Source organism: Thermochaetoides thermophila (assembly GCF_000221225.1).
Source record: "Thermochaetoides thermophila DSM 1495 unplaced genomic scaffold scf7180000011816, whole genome shotgun sequence".
Lineage (NCBI taxonomy): Eukaryota > Fungi > Ascomycota > Sordariomycetes > Sordariales > Chaetomiaceae > Thermochaetoides > Thermochaetoides thermophila.
In genome coordinates, this window is record NW_006383032.1 from 3,829,041 (window position 1) to 3,850,048 (window position 21,008).

At 53.5% G+C, this 21,008-nt stretch overlaps 4 protein-coding genes and 1 non-coding gene across 5 annotated transcripts; 3 read left to right on the forward strand and 2 right to left on the reverse strand.

The window, feature by feature from the left end:
* Positions 1 to 87: 87 nt before the first annotated feature.
* CTHT_0031440 (uncharacterized protein) lies at positions 88 to 3,427 on the forward strand (the record flags this gene model as incomplete). The annotated part of the gene is made up of 6 exons (XM_006693524.1): positions 88 to 213; positions 270 to 382; positions 446 to 517; positions 854 to 2,352; positions 2,421 to 2,541; positions 2,602 to 3,427. 6 exons carry the CDS (start codon positions 88 to 90, stop codon positions 3,425 to 3,427), a joined length of 2,757 nt encoding a protein of 918 aa, XP_006693587.1.
* A 911-nt stretch (positions 3,428 to 4,338) lies between these two features.
* Positions 4,339 to 4,926, reverse strand: CTHT_0031450 (uncharacterized protein; the record flags this gene model as incomplete). The annotated part of the gene is made up of 1 exon (XM_006693525.1): positions 4,339 to 4,926. One exon carries the CDS (start codon positions 4,924 to 4,926, stop codon positions 4,339 to 4,341), a length of 588 nt encoding a protein of 195 aa, XP_006693588.1.
* A 4,323-nt stretch (positions 4,927 to 9,249) lies between these two features.
* CTHT_0031460 (uncharacterized protein) lies at positions 9,250 to 17,092 on the forward strand (the record flags this gene model as incomplete). The annotated part of the gene is made up of 3 exons (XM_006693526.1): positions 9,250 to 9,447; positions 9,639 to 13,731; positions 13,779 to 17,092. The coding sequence occupies 3 exons, from the start codon at positions 9,250 to 9,252 to the stop codon at positions 17,090 to 17,092; spliced, it is 7,605 nt and encodes a 2,534-aa protein (XP_006693589.1).
* A 485-nt stretch (positions 17,093 to 17,577) lies between these two features.
* CTHT_0031470 lies at positions 17,578 to 17,649 on the forward strand. The gene has a single exon. It is a non-coding gene; the product is annotated as a tRNA-Gly (tRNA).
* Positions 17,650 to 17,784: 135 nt separating this feature from the next.
* CTHT_0031480 (uncharacterized protein) lies at positions 17,785 to 19,484 on the reverse strand (the record flags this gene model as incomplete). The annotated part of the gene is made up of 2 exons (XM_006693527.1): positions 17,785 to 18,850; positions 19,000 to 19,484. The coding sequence occupies 2 exons, from the start codon at positions 19,482 to 19,484 to the stop codon at positions 17,785 to 17,787; spliced, it is 1,551 nt and encodes a 516-aa protein (XP_006693590.1).
* Positions 19,485 to 21,008: the final 1,524 nt, after the last annotated feature.

The following is a 21,008-nucleotide window of genomic DNA, read 5'->3' on the forward strand; positions in this document are numbered from 1 at the left end:
TAGGTCCAGAGATAACACCTACGCTCTCGATTCCTGTCTTCATTCCACGGGGAATCAACACGTCTTTTGAAGGATTGAGCAGTCATAATGTGGGCAGCGGCAGCGGCAGCAGCACTATGGGCCACAGTTGATACACAAGAGACACCAGGCGACCCGGCCAAGCAAAAGCTGGCAAATAGAGGAAAGGATGGGGATCAATGCATGTCACGGAAGGTGAGCAGAGAAGTGAGCGCTGATTGGCTGCCCTAGATCCATTCGAACCCCTGCAGACCGGCCAGCGTCTGGCGGGACCGTCAAGCCCCGCCACGGCTCCTTGGGGTCCAACGCCTGGGAGCGAAGGGAGGAGCGGGGTGGAGGGGAGGATGCCGGATAGCCCTGAACAGTGAGATTGAGGGACGGGGCGAGGGACCAAGCGCCCGTGACGGGACCACGGGCGGCTACGCAGTGATTCCCCCGATCAGGCGCCCAGCACCCTGGGCATTCATTCTCTGCGACAGCAACGAGACAGGCCCAAGGCGTAAGTCGCATCCAACCCGACCTCCATCGTGGTCGCTGTCGCGCGGGGCTCAAAATTGCAGCGCAGCAGACTTGCGGGTGTGCTTGGTAAAAAAGAGCGGTTTTTTCTTACCGTTCCAGTTGGCAGCGACCCGACCGATTGTCCAAGCATCCATTCAATCCATCCACTGCCCGGGCTCATACAAGCACTGCTCATCATTCCATAGGTCCATCGGCGCGTGTCGCAGAGCACAGCCTCACAGCAACTGTAGCACTGCCACCGCGACCGGCAGGCTGAATCGCAAGATTTCGTCGCTGCGCTTCTAAAGACAGCAACACCACGTAAAATACAGTCCAGGCCCGCACAGCCCAATCATCCGCCTCGAATCTGCGATCCAGCCAGGGTCACGACGGGAGTGAGGACGAACCGGCGAATCGACGAATCCTCGATCCACGACTCCACGATCTATTCCATGGACCAACAGCAGCCCCAGGCTCGCAGGCAATCTCCTTCGGGCCCTTCTGCCGGCGGGGGTGCAACGCACCACCAGCAGCCTCATATAAGGACTGAGCACTCGCCAGCACCCGCTCCCTTTCCTAATTTGAATGAGCCCTCATCGTCCTCGTCGTCCATCGGTCTCGGTGTCGGCCTTGTCGACCCCGCCGTCCAGCACTTCTCCGTGCACCAGCCCGAGTTCTCGGTCTACGACGCAAACACCGGAAGCTTCCTGAGCAACCAGCAGGCTGCGCCACAGCCCTTCACGCAGCCCCCCTTTGCCGACCCTTCTGCTGCCGCTGCCTTCGATCTAACCCAGTCCTTTGCTGAGCAGGTCAAATCTGACCTGTCTGCCTTCGGTGCCCCGCCGCCTGGCACCTTAACTCCGCAGTCCCAAACTCAGCAGCCGCCGAGCATCGTTGCCCAGTCCTTCGACACGGACTTTACCATCTTCCCCTCAACTCCAGGCGAACCACAGTTCAACACTTCACTGTTTGGCACCGACAGTCAGCAGCAACAACAGCAACACCAACAGGAGCAAGAACAACAGCAGCAACAGCATCAGCAACAGCAGCAACAGCATCAGCATCATCAACAGCAACAACAACAGTCGCCATTCTCGGTTTCCGACCCCGGTATGATGACACAGGCAAATCCCCATCCAACCCCTCCTCATCTTCTCAGTCCCGAGCCTCACCAGGCCGGCTCTGTCAACCACTCTCCTCGCTTTGCCCCGCATCCATTCGGTGCGTCTCCTGGAAGACACTCACGCAGTGTCTCACTTGGGCCTCAGGATGCCCTCTTCCCGGGGCAGAAAGACTGGACCCGTAGCGGTCCTCAATGGCAGAGCCATCGGCGCACTCCTTCCGAGTATTCGGACGTTTCGTCTGCGGCGGCGTCGCCGGCTCTTGTCAGCACGGACTCTTTTGATCAGATAGATCCCAGCTGCTCGCCATTGTTGCCCCCCCAGGATCCTACAGTGTATAATGAGCTCCATGGGCTCCGAAACTTTAGTATCTCCGACCACGGCACACACACTCCCCATGGTGCCAGGAGCCCGTCCCATAGCCCGGCAATTTCGCCGCGGATCATGCCCCAGCGGCCAACCGACATGAACCAGCCGCCCAACCTCCTGCTCTCCTCCCCAAGCCCTAGTTTTGCTCCATCGCCGTATTTGCAGCCTCCCCAAGAGGAGTTTCCTCAACTCCCTCAAGATAACACTGAGGGGCAGCAGGGACAACAGCAGACACCGATGCTTGCCCCCCCATCCATCAACATTCAACTTGCTCCTGCCCCAGCTAAGAGTGGTTTTGAACCTCCCAAAAGCCTTGATATCGATGCTCTGACACCCCCAGAGCGAGGTATGTTCTTCGCAAGCATCCATTCGTAGATTGATCGATAGGAGACTCACATGTTTGGCTCTGAACAGGACGTCCTAGGCGCCCTCGCGCTGTAACGGATCCCTACAACACTGGCGGTGGTTATCTGGCTGTTCACCAGCGAAGTCCATCAGTATCTGGCAGTCTCTCACCAGAATCCGCGGCCATCAGGTCAGAATCTCGCTCACTGTCGCCATTTGATCGTTCCAGTAGCGCTGCATCAACAAATAGAAGACGCCAGTCGACGTCGTCGGTGCCAAACAATGTCATGGCACTGCGTCTTGCGGACCCAGAAAACGCCCAGGGGGACGGCACTGGTGCCAAGCGCGTCCAGAAGCATCCCGCGACTTTCCAGTGCAACTTGTGTCCCAAGCGGTTTACACGTGCCTATAATCTGCGGTCCCATCTCCGCACTCACACTGACGAACGCCCGTTCGTCTGTACGGTTTGCGGCAAGGCTTTTGCCCGCCAACACGACCGCAAACGGCACGAGAGTCTTCATTCTGGCGAAAAGAAGTTTGTTTGCAAGGGCGAGCTCAAGAATGGCGGCCAGTGGGGCTGCGGCCGACGTTTTGCTCGTGCCGACGCTCTCGGCCGTCATTTCCGGTCCGAGGCTGGCCGTATCTGCATCAAGCCGCTTCAAGACGAAGAGATGGCCGAACGTATGCGCGCTTGGAGCGAGCAGCAGCGGGAGCAGCAACAGCAGTTCCAGCAGGCTATGGCATTGCAGGGATCACCGGGTATGCCGGGCATGCCCATGGACCCCAACGCCGCCGCTGCCAGTTATCCCATGGATCCCAGCGGCAACCTCATCCTGCCGCAAGCATTACTCGCGCAATATCCTGTTCTTGCCCAAATGAACTGGTCGGCACCCGACCTGGGTGGCGGTAGCGGCATAGAAGACGAGCTAAGTGGCGGGAGCGCATTCGAAGCAAGCGATTATGACGATGGCGATGACGGAGGGTATGTTAGCGGTCCCGGGACAGGCTTTGGTCCCGGCGGCATGCCGGAGGGCTTTGGGGAGATGGGCTATGCCAGTGATTATGGTGGGAGATGATCTATTCCTCTTTTCATTGATCCCTCTTTTATCTGTATTGTTTCTGTTTCTTCTTTCTAATCGGGTTTTGGGCGGATTGGAAAGTACTTGATGCCGGTCACCCATGGATATCTGTATACCTTTTGTTTACAAACGGCGTGATCGCACTTTTACTGTTGTCGTTTGTTTGCCATCCCTCTAGAACACCTCCTGGACACTTCCATTTTGGAACCTTTCCATGGACAGCGGGGAGTCTTCATCCTTTTGGACGACTAGGCTACTTGATGACACTGACGATCTCTCTGTTTCACTATATTTTTCATGTTCTGTTTTAGACGGATGGTTAGGGATATCTGTTGCCCCTTTGGAAACCGAAAGTAGGGGTTAATGTGATGTGTGGCCAGAAGGGAGAAACGCAGATTTCAATGAGGATACTTCACCCCTTTGGGCTCAAGAGTTTCCTAGACAGCTGCAACAGCTGAGTATAGATACCGGTCAATATGATACGTTTCTTGTATGGTACAGATGTACACTTTCTACTGCTACTCTTGCATTACAGGTCGTTGTCAGTATGCTGACTGCTTAGTGGAAGCTGTGTTCCTTTGGCCTGTTCGCCAGGATAGCACTCAAAGTTTTTGCGCATCGATCAGAGTATCGAACTTAGAAGCAAAAGTCTTGATGGTACAACTTCGATGATGTTTTTCTCTCCAATATGCTGTGCAAGTGCAACGACACTGTGTATGAAATAGTCACATTGAGCAGAGCAGTTTTGGTATTAAATGGAGAAGACTCTTTTTCTCCTGCTTTTGATGGGTATCTCAGGAACTGATAGTGTGGACGCAAGTCAACAGTGATGACAGAATGTTAATGTGAAAGGAACAAAGTTTCCAAGCTATTACAGACACCATCATTGCCAGGTCAACTTTAATCCCCTAGAAACTGGCTGCAGATGCCTTTGCTTGCTCAACCAACTTGCTCACAACAGTCTTCAAAATGCCGATGTGGCCACTCGAGAGCTTCTCCCTGACAAACGGCTTCACGACCAAATTACAATTAATTTCCGAAATGTCCACTAGCTCGTAATCTCCCTCTTCACCTGGACCAACCACCAAGTCAGGACCCTCCTGGATCTCTCCACGCTTCCTGACCTCATAACGACTTTTTACTGTCACGCCGCCAGTTGCATCACCACGACATAGGACGCCATACTCTGAAGTTAAAAAGATGCAGGGGATCTCGACCACAGTTGTTGCCCAGTCTCCGGCTCCTGGGATGATGGGCACGCGCTCGTAGACAGTGTAGCCTTGCCAGTGGGTTGTGTTGGGAGGGTAGAAAGGGTCACGTCGGATTTCCTCCTGCTCTGCGGCATCTAGCGTTCGCAGTTCGTACCGTTCCAAATAGGGATTGGGTGTTATCAGAGACTCGTAGGTGCCGAGATAGGTACGAGCAGCTTGGGGGTCAACGATCGAGGGAATGGGCACGCGGTTGATGACGCGAAAGCGGGTTTGCAAGAAGGCCATGGTAACAGTTTGCTTTGCCATTTCTCGCGATAGATTCTATGTAGGCATCACGGGCTGGTGCTATAGGTTATTGCTTGTTGAGCTTTGACGGGTTTAGGGGGACGACGGGATAGTGTTTAGGTTGGACCAAGAGAAGCAGCAGCCTGGAAAGGTGCAGATGGAGATGATAACAAAAGCTGCGAACCCAGTCAGGAGAAAAACAGCTTGGTCTTTGTTGGCCGAATAAATCTCCTGTGAGGGGTACAGTGAGGGAGGGTTCAGAGATCAACGAACCAAACCGTGAAAGTCCACAACAGCAAAGCCTACCCAGCCCACAGGGGTTAGCCAATTTGGTTGCCCACTCAAAGCATGCTTGGTGCACCTTTCCCCGGTCGCAATTGACGAAGAGCGAAGAGCAACTGGACAGCGGAGAAAGTAACTATGTAAGGTGGCGTAAGCAAATATAATTACAGCCGCGACCTTTGCAACGTCTCTATTCCATCGTCACGGGAGCGAGCCCCAATGCTGGTCAAAGAGGAGAGATAGGGATATTTCCCCACGCCCAAGCTTGGGTAGAGCATACACTCCGCAATGACAAGGGCTAACGTCATCTTGCCGTGCAAGTATCCCGGGACGCTTCTTTGTTGAGGCATGGCTAGATCCTTTGCTCTCCATGCAGCTTGCTACTACCTAGCACAAATGGAAAGAAAAGATTACCAGGCATACGCAATGACCATTGGCTTGGCGAGCAAGACGGCTTTGGGTCCAGTATGGCGGGGAGCATTATGTCGCGCAACACATTGCGAAACGGCCTGCATGTTCACTAACAGCCTCGGACAAGCGCTCAAACTTAAACAATTGCAGAGGCTTAAGCGAACGTTTCAATCGACGTGCATTCAACCATGTGGGATTCGCAACTTGCGATAGGGCTCAAACAAACTATGGACCCTGATTGAGAGATAACAAAGTCGATCTGATGCCCGGTTTAATTTGGCCGGGTTGTAATTATCGGTGCCTGTGTTTATTCAAAGTGAAAGGACAAATTTCTACACATTGATGGAAATCTCTGGTTCTCGAGGCTCGGGCAGTAGATGCTGGACTGCGGTTCCGTCTGCTGTCCAATGATCCAACAACATGGGAATGCTGCATCTTTAACGGCATGCAGACACCAACTTCAACCGGTCGGCTCATATATTCTATCTGGCGGTGAAGCAGAGAGACCAACCAAGAACGCAGGCAGAGGCAAAATATGTGCCGGCGACACTGCCGGTACAGCCTCGTCCGAGGGTGACTGCACGCATGGAACTTGACTAGGTGATGAGTGATGATAGCTTTTGTCTGACTGGACAATGGTTCTCAAGACCTGGGGGGCGATATCCCCGCCTTCCAAAGCCCCGCAGACATGACAAGAGTCACAAGACAGATGATGTGCTTTTCTCGCGTGTTTCTGCTAAGTGTCCAGCAGCTGTCTGGCCAGCGGGCATTACATCCAACAGAGCTACAAACCTGAGATATAATTATCTATATCAAAGGTCTTGACCTTAGATATAAAGTTATATTTGTAGATAGTAGGTATTGCAAGTGACTATTACCTCTACGCAGAAATATGCGGGGCAGGCTATGACCAGGGCACGAAGTGAATGATGTTAGGCATCGTGTGTTGTGCGTTTTGAAAGATCGCCGCCGTCCATGCGATGCAAGTCACCACCGTTCGACTGGATGGACAGACACTGTGACCACCATTTTTGAGTGCGGGGCTCTCAAAAAGACCCTGGCAAAGCAAAAACCCTACGTGAGCGAGGATCGAAGTCTTCCGATGCGTTTTTTTAGGATTAAGACCAGCATGGAGTAAATCAGCACATCCTGAGCCCATATGTTGCATACCTACCCAGTTAATATGTAGTGTGTCTAGTGTAACTCTCTTTTTTTTTCTCTTCTTCCGCTGTTCTCGGCCGTTTTAAGTGTCTTCTTGCCAGGTGGTTGGGAACCGTGTCACGAACGCTACGCGCTTGAAAGCGTCTGGCAGCTTTGTAAGTTACCGAAACACCCCTCCCTGATCTGGCTATACCCCACCTTTGGATTTTGGAAGTGCAAGACGGGCGCTCATTTGATTCAGTGCTTAAGAACACAGCCCAATGTACATTTGGCTGGAGGTTCATGGTTTCAAGCTTCTGCTATGCTCATCTTGGAATGATGGTCATGTTGGGATGACGCGTTTAGCGTTCACCAAAGTCTGGCCTGAAGGGCAGCTACTAACAAGCGAGTAATGTGACGACGTTATGTCACAGTTTAAATAGGTCCAAGACCCAGTGAAGATGACGAGACGGTGTGGCAGTTCATTCTGTGACAGGATTGGCCACACAGTGCACCTTTGCTGTGGGTAGCCAACGACAAGGTCAGGCCCCACCACCCAGCCATCGATCCTGGAATTAGCAAACTTTGACTCTGTGGCGTTCCAGTTTCGAGCGTCTAGCTTCCATGTGCCTGGAGGGCTCATGAAGTCGCCCGTGACGTGACGGACAACAGCACCAGCACTGCACGCGCAGCATCACAGCTCCATAAAAAGTAGTAATAGTCGGACTGTTTGCTTGGACGACTACTGTGGCTTGGTTGTTGGCCTGGCAGGACATTGGTGACCGAGGTATCGGGCCAGGTGCTGGCCGCGATTATCCACAGATAGCCAGGCATATCGTAGGCTGTCCCAAACTGGAACCCGTAAGTAGTGCGTCCACATGCGACTCACGTCTACCTTTCCCCACATTGCAGTCTGCCAACGCTGTGCCTACCTATACATAGGTATCTTAGGCAAAACACCCCACATGACCATCAGTGGAGCAATATTGGGCATGGAGCCATGGGCGGAGGGGAACAGATGAGGAGTGCTTGTTGACACTATGCAGGTGCGCGTGGTTGTGGCTCTGGAGAGTACAGATTCTGGAGTGCAAATCATAGGAAATGTACCTTAGAGACACATGCAATCAACAGTGAAGCTCATCTGATTGAGCACTGGACCTTTTTTTCACCTCCCGCGTTTGTCGTCGGTTGTCAACAACAAACGCTTTTAGTAGTTTACATTGCTCAAGCCATCAACGTCATATGATCCCATCGACGCTACTTAGTGTGGGTTAGGTACCCAAGACATTTTGCTTACAATCAGCCGCCTGACTAAGTGTTAAGTTTGGACGCAGCGCCTGTTAAGGAGAAGGATACATCTACGATCATGGATTATACCGATTCTATGCTTCATAATCTCAACCCTACAAACCTCCGTACCCAACAGCACTCGCGAGTACGGATTACATGAGGACTGAATTGGTTAGAGCAAGAGGACTTTCCCAAGGTAGGATTCCAACAGGGTACCTAAGTACGTACCTTGCCTGATTCGAAGCACCCCCGAGCCTGCCTGAGGTACCCAGGTGCAGCCCGCAGCCCTGCTGCCGACGGGTCATGCTGCGGGAGAGCCAGGGAGAGGGGTGCATGCCACGGCCGCAGGGTATTGCTCTTGGCCATCCACCATCCAGCGTCTAGCGTCCAACGCTCCGGCGTGCATGGATGAAGTATGGAAACTCCAAGTTCTCACTCATTCAAGCATTCAGTATTCATTCATTTCACTTTTGTCATCCACTGAATCAGCCAATGCCCATCAGCCTTTCGTCTTAAATAGCTCAACTTTGTGGCCGGCAACCACCCGTGCGGCCGCATCCTCGTCAGCTGTTGCGTCCTCGACTTTTCTGTTTGTTTTTTCCCCCCTCTTGCCTACTGACAGCCCCGGCAAGGCTGGGGCATCTGCGCGACTCACAGACTTCACAGGCGACACACAGCACATAGCATATCAGCTACACAGCAGTCGCAATCATCAGCGGTGTGGTCGCACGACGCAGCGCTCTCTATCACCACCACCACCAATCCTCTTTCCCGGCATCTCCCTTCCAGATCCCGTCTGGCGATTGGCCCCAGTGACACGGCAGCTATCGGCCTCAGGCGACGAATCTCATTCAGCTTCTGCGTGACAGAAGTTGTGTTTCTCGAAAAAAAAGGGGGGGGGTAGGGGGCATGGCCCTGACGAAGCGGTCGAGTCAACACCCACCAAGCACCCACTATTCGCTGTTCTGCTTGCGCGCTGAAACATCTACTTCAACGATATCGTCGCTGGCATCCTGTGATCCGTTGCATTCGCGAATTGCCTACCAGTACCTACGCTCGTCGTCGCTTTCTCTGCATTCAATTTGCTCTCATTGGCGTCGCGACGTCGCTGCCGGTAGTCGCCAGACAAGCTCCAGCGCCCACATGTGTCTGACAAACCCTTAGCCCGCGATCGTCAAGTTAGCGCATTTGACTCCCAGAATGGCTGCTGTCGGTGTCATCAACGCTCTCGACAGCTGGGCGTTTTGCCCCATCCAGACCCCTCCTATCCGGCCACGATCGTGGAGATTAGGCGGGGACTGGGATTGCGGGCCAGCATGGATTGACGAGATTTCTACCTTGAAAACCCAATTAGCTCTTATTGCGCGGACTTGGGTCGAACTGTGCGCTAGCTTGAAGGTAAGAATCACACAAGAGAACAAGAATGGGCAATGAGGGCCAGTGAGGCTGAGATGCCTTCTGTTCATCTGCGCCTTCTATGGGCTCTTTGAGGAGGAGAGGCCGCTAGCTGCCTGTCTCTCAAAGGCTTTGTGGACTCACGGTTCACTGCCCTTCTCATGTCGATGGCATTTGACTAAATGTGATCGCAGGAAGCACAACGCAATCCAAATCGCCCGCGGCCGACTTCGAACACACTCATCATTCCTTGTATTACGCCACAATGGCCCCGCGCGCCGAATCTTGAAGAAGACCCGCATTACCCTGCTGAGCCCAGTGATCCGACAGATAGCGGTACATTTGCAAGAAGGCAAAGGCTCGGAGAGGGGAGCCAACCTGCTATCGACACAGCGCAGGCACAGGCACAGGTCATTCCTAGCCCTTGCCCTTGCCCTCGGACCGAACGGAGAAACGACCCAGCAGTAGATCCCACCGCGTTCTTCAAAATCGACTTTACTAGCGACCACGGATTTCGGCAAGCCGCCAGAAAGCAGAAAAAGAAGGCCACCAATAACAGGCTCTACAACAGCAGTGGTGGTGCGGGTAGTGGCAACAACAACAGCAACAATAGCCGACAAGACAGTGAAGAAGCGGGGGATGTGAACGGCGGCGACACTGGTCGTGATGCTCCAGGCGATAATCCGGGCAACCCTGGCGGAGACGGGGGAAACGGAGACGACGGCAAAAAGGACGAGGGAAAGGCCGGGGCGAAGAAGAGCAAAGAAACCAAGGACGAGAAGAAAGATGATGGAGAGAAACAGAGGGACAGAGAGTCTACTCACCCGACTATTGCGGACTCGAAGACCGCTGAATCGGCGTCGGTCAATGCCAATGGCGACAAGATGAAAAAGGCCAAGGCGGAAGTTACCGCTGCGTCCTCTACTTCTGCTTTTGCTCTGCTACACGAACAGAAACCATCCGCCCCTGACCCCCCAGCAGAGGAGCCAGCGCGTGGTAAAACCGACTCTCTCCAAAGCATCAAGCTGGATAACAGGTCCTCCTCTGACTTCCATCACCAAGCGTTTGAGACGAAAAAGCATCTATTCGGTTGGAGTTCCATCTTGACAAATCCTTCTTCCCTGATTTCCGCCGTCATCAAGGGCACGGTGGATGATAAGCCAAAGTTTCATGGCGTCGGGACCGACGACAGCCCCTGGAGCTCCAGCAGCAGCAAAAACAAAAAGAGCACCTTCTCATCGTCTGGGTTCGGAGAGCCAGATGACGACCCGATCGATATGGAGCCCGCGATTGACAATGACCGGCGCTCCAGTAGTCGGCGGGATATTTCTGTGGGTCGGGATAATAATAATGACAAAATGCGGGGCACTCTGGTGGAAGAACCAAAGATCCAAATCCCCCAGAAAGTTGCACCTTCGGATCCCTGGGCTTTCTGGGGAGCTAACAAAAAGAGAACAACAATAGCAACGGAGTCCTCAAAACCTTTCAATACCAAACCTACAGAGCCAGTGCCCAAGCCCAAGCCCGCGGAACCAGTGCCGCAACCCGCAGAACCTGAACCCAGGCCTTTCCCTGAGCACTCTGCTAAAGCAGACTTGCTATTGGACACGACAGCAAAGAAGAAGAAGAAGAAAGGTAAGAACGGAGCTGCTGACGAAGTTTCCAGGGACTCCGAGCCTGCCCCGCCTTCCGATACGACTCCTGAGAAGAAAGATGGCAATGACGAGTTCTGTAAAAGCGCACCTTTTGTCCAAGACAAAAGGAAAGAGAGCACAGCAAGTCCAGGGGAGCAGCTCCAATCTGCAGAGCAGACGAAGGCGGGTGAAAAAACAGTTGAGGGCAACTTTGTGGAGGAGGGGTTGACGTCCAAGCCAGACAAGAAAAAGAGGAAGAAAAGAGAGAGCATCGTGGAAGAGATCAGAGTCTCGGAACAGCCCCCTGCGCCGCCGCCCCCGCCAGCACCAGAACCGGCGACTCCTGTAGAGACAACGAGGGAAACGAAAGAGGAATCTGAGAGCGGCAGCTGGTTCTGGTCCTATGGCAAGAAGAATAAGGATGGCAAGAAGAATACCTCAACGCCCAGCATCGAGCCACTAGACGATCCGAATCCTGTTCCAGAGCCCGCCGCAGAGCCGCCACCACAGGCTCCAGACCCTCCGGCACCTGCAGAAGAGACAAAAGAGGAGTTCGATAGTGCATCTCTTTGGGAATCCAGCAGAAAAGACAAGAAAGATAAGAAGGACAAGAAAGACAAAAAGAAAAAGAAGAAGGACTACATCGACGACACCGAGAAAACCAAGGACCCGCAACCTAAGCCAGAGCAGATCTTAGAGCCAATCCGCACTGCTGCGGAGGCACCACCGCCGGCTCCAGAGCCTCCAGCAACTCTAGAGGAGACAAAGGAAGAATCTGAGAGCGGCTGGTCCTGGGGTACCCGTAGGACGGAAGGCAAGGAAAAGAAGAGTTCTTCCGTTGATAAAGGGGAGAGCAAAGCCCCAGAATTCACTCAGGAACCGGCCTCAGAGAATGTTGACGATACAAGCGAGTCATGGGGCCTCTTTTGGCCACTCAGAGATAAGAATAAGAACAGGGCAAAAAGTCACGAGCCGGAGCAAGTGCCCGAACGTCAGCCGGTGTCAGAAGCACAACCAAACACGCAGCCAGCCGACCCCCCTGCTCCTGAACCGCAGCAGGAACTAGAGCCTGAATTGGAGCTGCAACTGGAACGGGCAGATGATCTTTGGCCCGTTCCGGTACTCAGCAAGAAAGAAAAGAGGAAAAAGAAGAAGGCCGCTAGCGAAGTTTCCAGGACAGTAGAGCCAGAAACGACCTCGACTCTGGAAGCAAAGCCGGAACCAGAAGTGGTTGTTCATGAGAAGGAGGACGACGGCTGGGCTGTGAGCGGGTCAAAAAAGGGTAAGACGAAGAAGAAGAACGCAAAGAATAAGCCAGATTTAAAATGGGAACCCGAGACAGAAACCGCCAAGGAGACAGAAAAACGACCAGACCCAGATCCTGAACCCGAAATAAAAAAGGACGACAGCTCAAGTACGCGATCTTCGTCCAAGAGAGACAAGGAAAAAAAGGAAGCGGAGAAGGAGGAAACTAGAAACAAGGACCATATTGATCTAGGAGATACACCCAAGTCTGCAGCCAAAGATCCCGCCTCATTGGACAACAATGACTTTTTTAAGTCGTGGAATATTGGTTTTGAAGGCGCTGACGACAGAGCGAATGATGACGGCTGGGGTACATGGGGAGACGATGCGATGGGAGAAGTCGAACTGAGAGCGGCCAAGGAAGAACTCGGCCAGTATGCCGAAGAGGAGGAACGGAAAGCCCGCGAAGAGGAAGAGCAACGGCGACGGGAAGAGGAAGAGCGCTGGATGAAAGAAGCCGAAGATTTGGCGGATGAAGAAAGAGAGCTTGCAATCCTCAGAAATAAAAAGAAAAAAAAGCTTACCAGCGCCGATGTTCAGAGGATAAAACAACTGATAGCAAGCATTGAGCGGCGAAAAGAAGCGATCACAGCACACAAGGCCGAAGAGGCCGAAAGGAAGAGGCAGGAAGAGGAACGAGCTGCTAAGGAGGCCTTGGAACAGGCTGCCCGCAAGGCTGCAGAGACTGAAGCACGACGGCTTGCAGAAGAACAAGCCACCAGAGAGTCTGAGGAAGAGGCCGAACGCAAACGAAAAGCTGAGGCTTCCGAAGCACCTGCCGAAGCCGAAGTTAAGGCTGAAGCAAAAACCAAGAAAACCTTGACAGAATTGGAGGATTCGTCGGCAGAGCCTGAACCCGTGCCAGCACCCGAACCAGAGCCAACATCTGAGCCTGCAGCTGAGCCAGAGCCCGACGCTGAGCCACAGACTCAAGAAGAGCCAGGAACATCAGCAGAGCCTCAAGTACATGTAGAACCGGAGCTTGCAACTGAGCCCGAACCAATAAAAGAAGAGCCTGAGCTAGACGAAGTCCCAACCACCCATAAGAAGAGCAAGAAAGACGAGAAGTCCAAGCATAAGAGCAAGAGCAAAGAAAAGGAGAAGGAAAGGGAAAGGGAGAAAGAGAAAGAGAAGGAGAAGGAAAGGGAAAGGAAGGCAAAGGAGAAAGAGAAGAAAGAAAAGGAGAAGAAGGAAAAGGAAAGGAAGGAAAGGGAGAAGGAGAAAGAGAAGGAGAGGGAAAGGGAGAGACTAAAGGAAAAGGAGAAGAAGGAGAAGAAAAGGAGAAAAAGGAGAAGGAGAAAGAGAAGGAGAGGGAGAAGAAGGGAGAGCAGGCTGAGGAAAAACTTGAGTTCCTAGAGCCGAGAGGAGAGGTAGTGGAGGAACCGCTCGAGATAGACAAGGATGAGGCCCTCGACGCAGCGCAGGAGGATGCCCCAGAACTGGCGAAGGTGGGAGTCAAAGAAGTGGCTGAAGTGCAGGCCGAGCAGGCGGCACTGGAGGATGCAAAGGAAGGCACCAAGCATGCCGGTATTGATGACGACGGCGGGTTCAAGGATGTCAACCCCGTCGCCGAAGAAATCGATGAGCTTCTGGCCGATCCGGCCGAAAAGGCCAAAGAGGAGAAACCAGCTCCATTTACCACAAGCATTTTCAGACAAGCATTCGGAGTTGCAGGGGGAGACGCTTTTAGTTTTTGGGGACTTGGCAAAAAATCGAGCACAAAGTCCAAAAAGAGCTCGACCTCATCGTTACCTGAGGCACATGATGCCACCACCCCTCCCTTTCACTCGCCTGCTCCTACTCCCCCTCCCCCTCCTCAGCCAGCTGAGTCATCCCAGCCCGGAGATGCCACAGCCAGCGACCCTGGTCGTGTTACCGTAAACGAAGCCGCAATGGCTGAAGAGGGCCGGGCGCCAGCACCGCGAGCTGACATGGCCCAGCTCAAGAAGTGCAGAAGAATGGTGGGCCAAAGGATCGCCGATCGTCTGTGCACTTTCCAGGACCTCGAGGACAAGAGCGAAGATAGTGAAGACAGTGATCAGAGCGATAGCGATAGTGACAACAGCGACAGTGAGAGCGACAGCAACAGCGACAAAGACACTCGCCGGAAAACAAAACAGGAAAAAAACAAGACGCCGGCCGAAACATCAAGATCAAGTCAGGTGCCACAAGCCTTGCCAAAAATGGCTGACGACGACGTGCCTGGCGGTTTCCACTTCAGCGAGGACGAGCATCGTGACGGCGAAATGGAATATGCCCGCAGTGAGAAGGATGATGGGGCAAAGGAAATAGCGCAGGACCGAGACCGAGACCGCGATGAGAAACGAAGCAAGCAGGCTGCAAGCGGTTCTGATAATGGCGACGGCGAGATCGCCAGCACTCCCGCCGTACCGCCGCCGCCTGCTGTTCCCGATGCTCCCATCACAGTCCCCCCTGCTGTAACTAACGCACCGCTGGCTGTCCCTGATGCGCCGCCCATGCTTGAGGCACCTCCTGTGCTCGATGCGCCACCTGCCGTGCCCGATGCCCCCTCCGTCATGAGTCCTGTCACAATTCGCGAGTCTAGAAAGGAGCGACCCAAGGTTCATCGTGATGGGTCAACGTCGTGGGGTATGTGGACAGCAGCGACGCCAGCCAAGGATTTAAAGAAGTCCTCGTCCAAGTCTAGGTATATCGAAAAGGAAGAGTCTAGCTCGAGGAAAATGCCTGGCTCGCCAGAGAAGCCTGAAAGGACATCATCCAGAAGCTTGGACAAGACAGAGAAACCCCGTGTCAGGGAGTCTTTCAAAGAGACTCCTGCCCGACACCCCAACGTCCTCGCACGTTCAGCTTCCGCGCGGGAAAAACGGTACAGCATGACGGGCAAGTTGAGTTCCCGGAGGCATTCGGTCGATGTCAACGGGGACGATCATTCCAGATCTCCTCCCGAAGAAGTCTCTACTACGAAGGCCGCCAAAGTCTTTGGTGTGTCCTCAGGTGGCATCGCTGCCCCTGGCCTTTCCAGATCGGCTAGCAAGCGTGGGAAGAGGGTTGAGGAAGAATATTTGATGGCCGGCGCAATCAGGCGTACTCCCAGTCCGGACAGGATGGAACTTGAACATCACCGGCCAAAGGTGAGCCGCATTCCCTTCACATCTCACGAGTTACATCCAAGCAGTACTATGGGCTTAGTAGCTAACCCGAGCATGCATATCCAGCAATATGTGCGAGATGATGACATCGTCATGCCCGACATAGCAGACGCAACGCCCTCGAGGTCGCCTTTAAAGCGCTCCAGCTCGAACAGTAAAAAGCACTCCGGCTTCTCATCTCTGCTCGGTGGTGTTTTCTATCACAAGCCCATGCCGGAGCCGCGTCCAGAGCCGCGCTCAGAGCCTCGTCGACGTTCCACTGCGTATTGCACCACGGACGACGACTTGGGCAGGCCGGTGGATGAAACAGATGCAGAGCGGGAAGCACGCCGCGCCGCCCGTCGTGCCCGTCGAGCAGAGAAGGAAGCCATGGAGAGGGCCGCTGCCGAGCGTGCCGCGGAAGAAGCTCACCGCACTAAGGAAGAAGCCCGTCGAGAACGGCGCAGGAGACTTGAAGAGGAAGAGGAGGCACGCCGCCAAGCCGAGAAGGAAGCCCGTCGCGCTGAGCGCCGGGCACAACGCTTGCAAGAAGCAGAAGAGCGTCGTCTGGCTGAGGAGCGTCGTCTGGCTGAGGAGCGTCGTCTGGCTGAAGAGCGTCGTCTCGCCAAAGAGCGTCGACTTGCCGAACAGCGGCGTCTTGTCGAGGAACATCGTTTGGCCGAAGAACGCCGGCGTGCTGAGGAGCAGCGGCGTATTATGGAGGAAAAGGAAGCGATTCGTGCTGAACGCAGGCGTCGCCGCGCCGAGCTTGAGGCGGCCATGGCGGCCGAGGCCGAAGTTGAAGCGCGCCGTGCGACCAGGGAAAGGGAAAGCCGTCACGAGCGCCATCGTAGCACCAGCCGTCACCGCCATCACCATCGCGACCGTGAACATAACCATCATCATCGCTACGCTGAATATTCCGAGTACGAGGATGAAGAAGAGCGTCGTCGTCGTCGCGAGGCCCGGCGGGCGGCCCGAGAGGCCAGGGAACGCGAAGAGCGCCATGCTAGGCGCAAGTCAGAACTTCTCGACGAGTACACATACGGCCGGACGTCGCGTGATAACCATAATACAGGCTCTTGGCCACATTCAGGAACCGATTCATGGGTTAAGGAGCACTCGGACGCTCCCCCGCCGCCCGATGAACCCATGATCGAATCTGTCATGATGGATCACTCTCCACCGATGCCGGGACCCCCTCCCCCACCGCCCCATCGAGTTATGGAGGACCACATGCCAGAGTATGGTGACGAGGAAGCCCATCGCGAGGTTCGTCGGGCCAGGCGCCGTACGGGGTATGCTGAAGCTGAAGCAGCGGGTAATGGCATGACTCAGGAAGAGTATGATGAGGAAAGAAGGCGGAGGAGGAGGCGCGAGGAGAGAGAGCGTGAGCGTGAGAGGGAGAGGGAGAAAGAAAAGGGGAGGGAAAGGGAAAGGGAACGCTCAAGGTATTACCGCGAAAAGGATAGGCGTTACGGTGGGTCAGATGGCAGTGATGGTCGGAAAGGGGATAGCAGGAGGGCTTCATCCAATTTAATGGATGCGGTTCCAACACCGAGGAGTTCATGGTGGTCGCGGTTGACGGGTCGGGCATAGAAATATGGCCTGTATTTTCTGTGTTTAATTATGCGGAGGACGTGGGTACCATCGGGGTCTGCGTCATCTCGGGTAGGCGAGGACTTGGTTGATTCTGTATGAACGGAGTTTTACAAAGGCTCTCTGGATTCGTGTACTTTCCGGATAACGATCAACATGGATGACTGTTTTATGCCGAGTTCTGGTTGAAGAAGATGACTGCCGCCAATCTTATGTGAGTTCGTCTTTTAGTGAATACGTACCGCGATATATGACGTCTGATCGTGTCTCTTTATAATAGTCAATGGGAGATGAGTGTGAGGAAACGGCTTCAATGTATGCTTGCTTCCTAGGCTCCACATCCAGATATTTCATGAGGTACTTGTGGCTGATGTATAAGCAAGGTATCATTGTGTGATCGATAAACACTCTGGCATGGGCCTTGATGATTAAGCTTCGAACAACATTTACAATTTCACTTGCTAAAGCAAACCAGCAACACGGAAGCTGGAGTAGAGTAGTAGTTAACTCGCCACCCTTCCAAGGTGGAAACCTGGGTGCAAATCCCAGCTCCTGCATATTCGAATCTGGTTGTGGTGGCTGTTGTTATCTTTTTTTTCACGAGCTCTAAGAAATGACATTCATCCGAAGCTTCAATCACCCCACAACCAACTTTTCTATGGTCCATAGACCACATCGGCCAAGTTATGACCTTAACTCCCTTCCGCTGCTTGCTTTCCCTTGGTCTCCTGCTCCTTAGCCTTGAGTTTCCGAACCCTCCTTTCTTCTCGCCATTCGGGTCCCCATACTGACAAAACCCAAAGTGTTGGCGAAAAGATGACCAAGATAAGTGCCCAAAAGGTGTAAGTCCAGCCCCTGCCCATCGCCTGAAGCATGGACTCGATAAAGGCAGTTCCCGCTGCACCAAACAAACAGCGCACCAAGTTGTTGGCAGCCACAGCTGTTGCTGGGGCCTCGGGGTAAAGGTCGACAACGAGTGTGTTGAGAATGGAAAAAGATCCTGTGACACAGAGGCCGACTACGAAAAGCAGGACAAGAGGTCCTGCCAAATTCGTTTCAAACTGTAGAACCCAACCGTAGCAGATAACGGCAATGATGCCAGCAGATAAAATAGGGTAGACTGGCATGAGGCGGGCCTTCTCAATAGGGAACTTGCTTAGGTCATCGCCGCGCTTGTAGTCAATGGTAAAACCAATCTTGCGGGCTATCCTGCGATAGTTGTAGTCTAAGATGTATCCCTGTACAATAGCAGCCACGCAGCAGCCAAAACCATATGGTAAATAGCAAAGACCGAGCTCGAGGTCGTTAAGATGGTAGATATCGGCGAAGGTGGTAGATACGGTGGCAGCAATGAGTATGAAGACGAGGTAGATGAGGGTATTATACATGAGGAGCAATGCAAGCTCCTTTTCGAAAACAACCCGGAGGGAATGAACTGGATTTGGAAACCGTAGTTTGCGTTTTGGGACGCCAGCCTCGATCGTCTGAGACTCCTTGTCTCTATGGCGACGGAAGAGATCAATGAGTGTCATATTCCAACCCCGGGCTGGGATCGAACCATTGCCGACGACATTCCGACACGTCTCAGGCACGGCCAAAGCATATGGAATCAACCACACAGCCGCATAGATGAGACAAAACCAGAATATAGCTCGCCAGCCCAAGTACTCAGCCAATATACCGCCCAAAACAGGACTCAGAGCAGGCCCAATATTGATGCCGGCGCCAACAAAGCCCATATACTTTCCCCTTTCAGCGCTGACAGCAACATCAGCCACCGAGGCGAAACACAATGACAGAGTTCCGCTGCTACCGGCACTCTGAAGCATACGCAATGCCAGGAGGGCAGCGTAGTGGTCTTGGAGGGCGAGACCCAGGTTGGCGCACATGTAAACGATAAAACAAACAACAAAGCCGGTCTCCTTCCAGCCATGTCCCCAAAGTCACCAACCAGCGTAGGGGCAATGGCCTGGAATATCATGTAGGTTGTTAGGGTCAAGTTGATGAGATGGACAGAGACATCGAGATCTTTGGCGATGGAGTTTAGGGCAGGAAAGTAAATGTTGGCTGTCATAGGGGATACGAAGCCGGCAAAGGAGGCCATGGCGATTATCCATCTTTTCGTTGGGTTGGAGAAGACGCTGTACACAGAGCCGCTGGAGATCTGACGAAGCGCTTGGGGCTCGAGAGCGGCGTTACTGCTCTCCGAGAGCTCGTTGCCCTCGGCAGGGACGACGTTGGCAGCGCCGGATGTATTGGGGCACATTGCCAATGATGGCAGAGATAGCAGGATAGTCTGATCGAAGAGCTTTTCCCCAGTTGTTTCGACGACGGCGGAAGCATCCTGCTGGGATCCATGCCGATACGTAGGCGAGAGACGGGCAAAGTTCATTGCCAGAATTCTCCAGATCGAGAACAGATGGCGAAGGGAGGGAACAGAATAACAGGTGGGCGTCCAGTCAGTCTCTCAAGCCGATGAATGATTGTAGCACTGCTTTTGCATAAAGGCAGCGGACAGGGCTGGAAGGCCAGGAAATTTGGACAGAACCTGGGGCTGCAGGCTAGTCGTCTCATTTATTTTTTTTTTTTTGTCGTTGTTCTTATTGCCGGTAAAACCGTGAGAGAGCGTGGGGAAACAAGCGGGCCCTTAGACGAAACTAGACCTACAGCGAAAAACAGTCAAGAAGATATCTCGCCGACTTTTTGCAGCTTTAGGCCAGGCATGGTAACTGGCGCCCACGTACAGGTCAGGGCGCGTTGTCCAGCAAATCATTTGGCCTTGGAACGGCAAGGCGAGAGAAGGGACTGCGGTATCGGCCAGAACCTGGGAGAGGCCGTACACCTGGGAGCCGGCAGGGCAGGGGCCCGAGACGGGCGCAGGCGGTTGGCGCCGGAAGCATTGGCGTCATTGAGCTGCCTCTGACACGATATGGAACTCTTCGACTCGTGCATTCGAGCACTCCCGGCGGACCAGTACAGCTAGCACAGCAGCCAACACCAACACACCATGAAGGTAAAATTCTATTTCTGTCGTTTGGGTCCCAGTTCCAATTCCTCCCAGGCGCAGAAAGCGAAAGGCCAAAGAATTCCAGGATTATACCCGAACCAAATACGACTTACCGAAAGCTATTTGTTTACACTACCTGCTGTGTAGGAAACCTGTATTTCGCAGCGCATATATCGTTCTCCGGCTCCGCTAACCGGGAGTGAAAAGCCGGGCTAGTCGGTGTCTGGTGTGACTTCTGTCGGCGTTGACGACAAGGGGGGCATGGTGCTTCCGCCTGCAAACAAAAAGCCTGTGGTAGAGGGGATCTCGGCCCCCAAGCGGGCCAGCGCAGCGATCCCGCCCGGGTCCCACCGTGGCGGATCTAAGGAGAGAAGACGGTGTTCCCACACTCCGTCAAAACGGTGTGATGGTGCTGTTGCCATATGCTGGGGGCAACCGGCCTTAGGTGCCACCACATCGGGAAGAGCCAGCAAGCTGATGTGCAGGCAGGCTTTTGGGTACCGTACTCCGTGTAGGAGGCCGCATGGCTAGTTATCTGATTTGTAGTATCAACAAACACAACACAACGCAATTACGGATGTTGGTATCACATCCTTGATCTGGACCGGCAGCAGACATCAGCGATGAGCCTGTGAAGGAAACCTTGACCAAAACGCACAAATTCACCCAGGCCATTCAGTCTACAGCGACCTGGAACTTCTACCCACCGCACTTAGGAAGAAGGTAGGTAGCCGAATAGATAATCTACAGTATTGTCTCCATAGCAAAAACGTGCGCTGTGTACGAGACATCGCAAAGCTACTTCTGGACTTCCACAACCCGGTCTTGTCTTAGTATCATTAGCTTGTTGCAGTTCGTATCGATCGACTATGAACAAAAGAAACAATTAGAAGCCCTTATGACAAGAGG